Raw genomic sequence first — 7,840 nt, 5'->3', positions numbered from 1 at the left:
CCCCTTTAAGTATGGGAAAGGGTTTTAATATGACAGACGCTGATACACAAACTTGTCAATAATGATTTGAGACCAAAAGTTGATCCACAGAACGTTTTGAATAATAATTTGTAGAAACAACCAAAGTTGTTTTTGTCGTTATGTTTTCCTCTTAATTGCATGGGGAAAGTTTATTTGACATTTTTCTCTCCATGTTCATTGCACTAGCTGTCCTTTCTTCCCCTGCAGTTTAGCATGTTATGACCAAAATAGGCTGCAAAGTTGAATGTGACATTGAGCAACAAAATTGTGAAGACATGACCTGTATCTTTGATAGCCTCTGGTTTCATGGTACTGAGCTGTTTAAAGTTGGCAAAATTCTAGCCAATATTTTGACATATGATACATACTCTTACAAAAATCAAACTTCTCATAAGGGTGGTACAACAGTTCTTTATTTGCTGTAGGCTCACATGTGAAGAGTAGTGGAATTTAAGCTGTTTTAAAAGATGCAAAGAATGCAAAACATTTGCCTACATAAACAATGTTGAGCCGTATGCATGGTGTACATGAATGTGGCGTGTGTATGCTGACACCAGGGTTTGTTTTTTTAGTATTAAACTTAAGTGGCAAAAATTCTTGTCTGGATACCTTGCTGATATTGACATCTTGCCTCTCTAAGTAGATCAAATTTACTTTACACCCCTTTTTTTTAGACTTAGGATTAGACTGGATGCCACTAAAAATTAAAATTTAGTTGAAGGCACGTAATTATTAAGGGATTTTTGGATGTCATTCATGGCCATTGGCTTTATTAAAATATTTACACAGACTGGAATTAATTTATATTTTTTACACGTCATGATATAACACCTTATGATGCTTCTGATTGAACAAAACCCCAGGAGATTAATTTATTTATTTTACATGTAGCACAATTCCCCATTTCAGAGAGGACAAAGGGATGGGGGAAGGGGGAGTAAGAGTGTCTGTTGTTTAAAGTAAGAACGTGCCTTGTCAATTATGGGAAACATTAATTTGCTTTTACAGACTCTGAGCTGAATGAGAGAAAGGCTTCTCATCAATATTTTCCAAGAAGAATTTGAATCTTCAAGGTGTTAGATCAGAACACTTTAAAGCAGCGTCATTTGTCTGAGCCATTTTCTTTGAGGTTACCCAGATGGCAGAGGGCTTCCATCTCACCACTGTTGTTTTGCTTTTAATTTTTTTTTTTCACTGGGAAAAAAAAAACTTTTTTGTCATGGGGAAGGGAAATAAGCAGTGAAAACAGCTAGTTGTAGGAGAGAAGATGAAAACCTCTGTTCGTGGTTCTTTGATAACCTTATTTTCTTGTTAATCAGTAGGCTGGGAAAATATATTTGAAATGGGTTTGTATGCATTGCTAATAAATACTATTCATATTAATGCCTAAAATATTTAACACCTAAAAAGTGCAATATCTGGCACTCCTTTTATCTTGAAACCTGTGTATTTTCATTGGGGACCGACCAACAGTATTTCCTTCTGATTCCAAGATCATCATAATTATCTCAACCATAAAATTAATATTTTCCAAATGCATTAATAAAGTTGTAATCTATGCCATTGTGCCACAGGTTTCCTAGGAGTACCCATCATTTCAGTCCAATGCCGAAGTGATGTTCCTGTGGTACGATACCCTAAAATGACCTGGCCGATCATTTCATTTTGTGTAACACGATCAAAATCCATAACGGTGAACACAATGGTCATGTCTCTAACTTTGTCCACTGGGGCATGAAAAATAAATGATTCATTCCAGACTGGATCCTTGTTTCTTCTCTTAATTGTTGTTTTTTTCTTGTCTAGTCTCTTTCCTCCATGCATGGAGTAAATCTTGACATAGGGATCTAACAAGAGGAAAGGGGCAAAGTAGTTAACATTTTCCAGGCCCTCTGTCAGCACATGAAATACAACTATTCAATAGATTGGTTGTTCATTCAAGTTAAATGTCTTGATGTTTTGCATCATTTTGCACTCCCAACATAAAGAGGCATCAAGTAGAGCATGCCAACATGCATGGATCTCTTTTGTAGTAGCTGGCAAGGTTCATATCAGAGCCTATCAATAGTTTCTGAAACACAGTTAAATCAGGGCTGGATCTAGGATAAATAATGGCCGGTTTTCAAAAAAACGAAAAAGTTTCTAGGGGGTCTTGGTATACTCTGACTGATTTCTGTAAAACGGTGGAAACCGATATGGATCCACCCCTGTAAATACATGCACGTGCAGTACTGCTCAAATTTAAGATACCACCCTCATGCGTTACGCAACTCACATCACACTACAGGAATTGCGTTGCATGCAATGTTAAAACATCTGTAAGTACAGTGACTGGAGAATCATGCACAATGGCCTTTTGCATTTATTTTCAGTGTTTGTTAAAAGGGAGGCGAACTCACCACATGATCCAATAATGTCCATTTTCTTCAAGTTGGCAGCCTTCATTACAACCACAACAATCCTATTATTAGTGGGCTGATACATCATAGACACCAGAAGGTCCCCGAGGTGTTCCTGCTTGTCATGAATAAATCAAAACAAAAAATTTCAAGACAGATGTTACAATACAAGCTTGCACTTGCAAATTAAATGACAACCACTAGATCAAGTACAGAAACAATCACACTCCAGGAAATTTTTGGAATGTGATTGGTGCCTGTTATCATCCTGACTGTTTATCAGTCTGGGATTAGGACGTCCCAAAATCACTTCATTAATCAAGTTGAAGTTGGCTGCTGGTGGTTTGACTAGAGTAACTAAATGTTGCCCTTGTCAAATGGTTTTAATCTTAGGTTTGAAAGAATTTCTTCAATTTAGGGGGAAAAAAGGAAAAAGCCAACATCTGAGTAAAGTAGGCAGTGGGGCCCAGTGGTTAGGGCGCTTGCCTTGAGATCCGGAGATCCCGGGTTCAAGACCCGCTCTGAACACTCGTTGAATTTGATCCTGGTAGTCCCTGGTTCAACTTCCCAGCTGCATTTGTAAATAGCCAACTGGTTTGCCTGCGGCCAGTTGGGATTCTTAACAGTTGTTCTGTTCTGTCGTTTCGTTGGTTGTGTTTCATTGGCCCTGAAAAGTGTGCTTTTCGTCTACTGTTGGTATTTATTGAAACCATTGATTAATGAGTCAGCAAAAGATTGACTATAATTAGAGAAAGGAGAGCTTCATATGGGGGTTGGCTCTCCAATTTAATAACTTAATAATTTCAAAAAGTGTTTTTGAAAAATACTTTCAAGGAGATTGAATAAAATAGCATTTCAAAATCTCTAGATTTCTGCTTTTTCTGGGAATGTGCTTTCAGCTTTCAAGATTGGCATTTACTTTGACTCATTTGCTGTGCCAAGTGACCAAGAACATTTTGGGCATCTTGATCCTGCCAGCTCATGTAAAGACCATAATTAATTTCAATACCCTGTATGATCCAAAACAGAGCTTATGCCAACGTTTAGGTCCTGTTTTTGTTCTACTAGCTATATTCTCTTGCAATGTATCCAATCTGACTGCCACATCTGGATCACTGAACCTATTTTTGCACCCAATGCTAACCAAGTGGTTTGGGATTGCAAGCCTGATTGAATATCCATTTGTTTTTAACCACACTGTAAAGAATGTTTCATAAAATAATATTATTGAAAAAATATATACCTGTGGTAAAACAAGTTATTTAAAGCTGCAGTGGAAATTAATTAAAGATGATGTTTGCAGTGGCCAAAATAGCAAAGGCTTTTTGGTTTCACACTGAACCAGCTACATGTATTGAACTAAGCAGTGGCCGCTATCTTGCATGTTTTGGAAGATAGAATCACACACCAAACTCCGCAAATATTTTGCTCAGAAACTTAACTCCCAAGAACACCTTTTTGATAAGCCCACACAGATTAATTAGCATTTTGAATTATCTTCTCTGTTTGCTTTGTACAGTGTGTACCTTGGGTTTTCAATAAACATTGTATGAAAGCTGATTAATAGTACAAGTAGTGAATCGTCTTGTTCCAATAACTTCCCTAAAGAAAGGAAACAATTCAATCTTTTTTTCCAATTTAATCTGTCTTTCACGTAATTAACATCTGTTATCTTTCTCAAAATCAAAAATCTCCTTATATCAATATTATGGTGCTCCTTCATTTACCTATTTAACACCTACACATGGGCTATTTAATTTTAAGCGGTAAAATCTCACGTAGTCAAAGCATTGCAGGCAGTGGAGTATCCTTAGCTTGGATGTGGCAAGGATGACCAAATTTAAATTCATTTTTTCGATTTAATATTATAATAACTTTTAGCAATAAAGATTTTTTCCAAAAACCTAGCAATCATGTTAATGGGTTTGAAAGATCTCCAACCAAAACAAGAGATTATTTTTTCTTCCTTGTACCTTTGAATACCTTTATGTAAATTGAGGGTAGCAATACAGATTACGCTCCACAACAGTTGATGGACTGTTCAAAATGAACACAGTAGGGGGAAATCCAAAAATACTTAAATCACATTAAGCATGATGCATCCCTATGAACAGCCTGGTCAGCTGCAGAGATTGATGTCACAGTGAAAAAACTTTTGGAAGCTTGATCTTCAGAAGTTTCCTTGTTGAGTATCGGTGTGCACAAAGTGAAAGTTGTTATTAATTATTCATGCCTTGGTCTAAGCATCTTGTTAACTTGGGTTCCTGTAATGTTTCTCAGTTATTTTATTCAAGAAAATTCACTATGGTGTGGTCATTAGTGAAGGTCTGCTCAATTGTAATCCCAAAACCATCTTCTGAGAACACCATAATGATCATATATTTTCAGATATTTTGCTTCAGTAGCGATAGAATGATACAAAATCTATCTTACTTTGTGAGTCAAGAGCTCGAACCTGTGAAATATTAATAGCTTTATTAAACCTTTAATTCTCCCTTAATTTTAATTCTTATCTTTTGTCATAAAATACCACAATCGGATAATTATGTGCAGCTTTTTTGAAATTATGCCAATATATTAACAACGGAAATCAACGCTTATCGAAGGAAAATGACATAATTTTGAAGAAAAGCAAAGACAAATATCTACAATTGTAGATATTTCTACGTAACTTACACAGTACCTTGACGAGCATTCGTAAAGTTTCATCAGAACAAAAAAAGCACGTAAAAAAAAATACTAGCTTCTTGAACATCTACATGTTCCAGCACTCGGCAAAGTCTCTTTTTGACTTGTGGCTGTTTCTGCCTAGGTGGCCTCATACACCACAAGCCTTTTAACTATGTTGTATTAATGAAAAGATGCAGAAAAGGAAAATATTTATTGAAGATAGTTAATTTTCTTACGTGTGCATGGTTACAAAAATTTTAAACAGAAATGCAAGTCATTCTATAAATTAGTAATTTCCTGTTACTTAGCGAAAGCCACTTTTCTTTCAATTAACAGTTAATGGCGGTAAAGTTGGGCTTTCTAAATTTTTCATGCGATCGCTAATAAGCAGTACGATGTCGTGTACAGAACAATAATAAGCTATATTTTTTTATTTAAAAACATTCAGAATATTTTTTAAATTTTTAAACCAAGTCCTTCAGTTATACTGATACTCTCCTGATAGGGTTGTCAATTTCCAGCTCTGATGAATAACTTTGGTTGAAGAGAACAAAATATTTTGAAATATAACTGCATAAAAAGGAAAAAAATACCTGACGCTTGCATGGCTGAAGATCCTTACAAAATGTCAAGGTTGTTGGTCCTAAGTCGACATCCGACAGGGGAATTTCAATTTCTCCAATTGGGTCATTTCTGGAAAATCGATCATAGTCCAAGACTTGTAAATACAACGTTCGACTCAGTAACTTGTTGTGGGGAAATCCCTCAAATCGAAACACTTCGTTCCAAGTCGGATTCAGATTTTTTCTTTTAATCCGAGTTTCCATTTTGTGTTTCTTGTCCGGGAGGAGCAAAATTTTCACAAAAGGATCGCTAGTACCACTAAAGTCTTTAGCGGGAAGGCCAGTAGCTTTGAGAATTTTAAGAGAGAGCACCATCTCGTTGGAATCATAACTGATTGAGAAGTAAATTTTGCCGAGATCTTCCTTGGAGGACGCCTCGATCAGAGGTGGTTCCGGTGGAATCAAAATACTCGTAACATCCGGTTGAGGAGCCTGAACATCGTAGTCTTGAGGCGGTGGCTGAGAAAATTTCATCTGTTGATAACCAGGTGGTTCGACCCGTTGTGCGTTAGCAGGGAAAGAATCAGAAAGCGGGGTGTATTTATAAGCGCGGTACTTATGTCCGGGGACTCCATACACTTGAGAATCCGATGAAGAATCATAGTCGCTTTCCCCACTGCCATCTTTTTCGTCTTCCGAGCCCTTCCAACATTTGTGACACCAAGCGCAAAAAAATATTATGCTTCCAAGAGAAACGAGGCTTGCTATAACGGCTACTATGTTGGCACTTACGATCGCTGCGGATTCAAAAAGAAGAAAAATTAAGTCGGGAAAGTAATTTGAGTTGATTGTGACGAACAGTTGCGTTCGAATTTTTTTCCAAGTTTTTTTTTCGAGCGATTAATAAAAGTCATTGTTATTCTAATTTCATGAAAGCTGATATTTGACGTACGCACTTAAAAAACTAACGTTTGCGAATGATTATCCTGAGAAAACTGGCTGAAAGCTACTGAAAAGAACTCACTCGATAGGTTTTTTATGTCTTTTAGAACGACCGTGCAAAAAGGCAGAACTATCAATAAACGATTTAAATTACTTGGAGAAAGCAATTTCAGGGATACTTGATTCCGGTAAAATTAACTCCTTAAGTTCTGATACCAACGAGCATTTGAAAGTGCGAGTATTAAACTACCGGTATCTCAAAAACTTGTAATGACCACTTTTACAAAAGAAGACAAATGGTTAATGTGAATCAAGGGTTCGATCGCCAAGTTTTCCCAATCAGATAAGTCAAATAAAAATAATTACAAGTTCAGTCCCATCTTTCCGTTGATTTTAAACATAAATTAAGGGTTTTCATAACGTTCGATCTTACAAGTACGTTTCGATTTTGCAGTCAACGAAACATGGTTATCACGCAACACGTTCATGATCTGATATGAGAGAGGGACTCGTGTAGATGCTAAAACAAGCAAAAATTCGCTTTGTTAAGTTTGTATATTTAAAAGAATAGATAGACTAAACACAAAGCCAAGTTGAGCGCTAAATATTACTCGCCTGTGTTGTCCTGAGAAGGATGTTGTTGAACGATATAAGCTATCATGTTTGAGCGTAAAGCTGGTCCATTCTGTAGAATAATCAAGCCCTTGTCGCAGTTTATCGCCCGATCTTGCTACGCATCCGTCATTTGTTGTGGGAACCTCATGGCCATTTGAACAGACAATTTGTATTTTTTTACACAAGCATAATCATTAACGCTTTGTTTCCCATGACAACTTATCTTGATTGACAGCTTGGTCATAAAGAGACTCGCATTGAAAGCGGAAAAAGTCCGCTCGAAATTTGCATGATTCATTGCTAACGCGCCAATAGTATGCCTGACTGGTCCTGATTGCATGGAGGGAAGATTAACTCATTCGTTAACGCACTCCTAGGACCTAGGGACCTCCATTTATTGGAATCTCTTGACTACTCTCGCAGTCCAGCTCTCCCTATTAAATTCCATCAAGCTGAAAACGTGTGAAAAGTGCCGATCTGGTATCATTGCACGGGGATTTTGACTTTCGTGCGGCATAATTATTTTTGATCAGATGAATATACATTACAAGAATTATTTAGTGCAGAGGTAGACTATAAAATTCCGCCTTCCCATCACGCAGCGGGCCGTGAAAAACAATGATCACGTTT

At 36.9% G+C, this 7,840-nt stretch overlaps 1 protein-coding gene across 1 annotated transcript; it reads right to left on the bottom strand.

Annotated features, from left to right (window-relative positions):
* Window positions 1-412: 412 nt before the first annotated feature.
* On the bottom strand, window positions 413-7,440 carry LOC138007914 (synaptotagmin-7-like). The gene is made up of 4 exons (XM_068855039.1): window positions 7,211-7,440; window positions 5,684-6,450; window positions 2,421-2,535; window positions 413-1,868 (listed from the first exon to the last, which is right to left on the bottom strand). The coding sequence occupies exons 1-4, from the start codon at window positions 7,254-7,256 to the stop codon at window positions 1,561-1,563; spliced, it is 1,236 nt and encodes a 411-aa protein (XP_068711140.1). The 5' UTR covers window positions 7,257-7,440; the 3' UTR covers window positions 413-1,560.
* Window positions 7,441-7,840: the final 400 nt, after the last annotated feature.

The sequence above is a fragment of the Montipora foliosa genome, chromosome 6 (genome assembly GCF_036669935.1).
Source record: "Montipora foliosa isolate CH-2021 chromosome 6, ASM3666993v2, whole genome shotgun sequence".
Lineage (NCBI taxonomy): Eukaryota > Metazoa > Cnidaria > Anthozoa > Scleractinia > Acroporidae > Montipora > Montipora foliosa.
Note: the sequence above shows the minus strand (reverse complement) of the source record. Positions and strands in the feature narration are given on the sequence as shown.

Excerpts from the sequence above, each read along its gene's own strand:
- LOC138007914 (XM_068855039.1), bottom strand. The coding sequence starts at position 7,256 with ATGATAGCTTATATCGTTCAACAACATCCTTCTCAGGACAACACAG. Across the intron at positions 6,451-7,210 it reads TCCTTCTCAGGACAACACAG|CGATCGTAAGTGCCAACATA; the intron begins GCGAGTAATATT and ends TTGAATCCGCAG. Across the intron at positions 1,869-2,420 it reads GGACATTATTGGATCATGTG|ATCCCTATGTCAAGATTTAC; the intron begins GTGAGTTCGCCT and ends TCCTCTTGTTAG.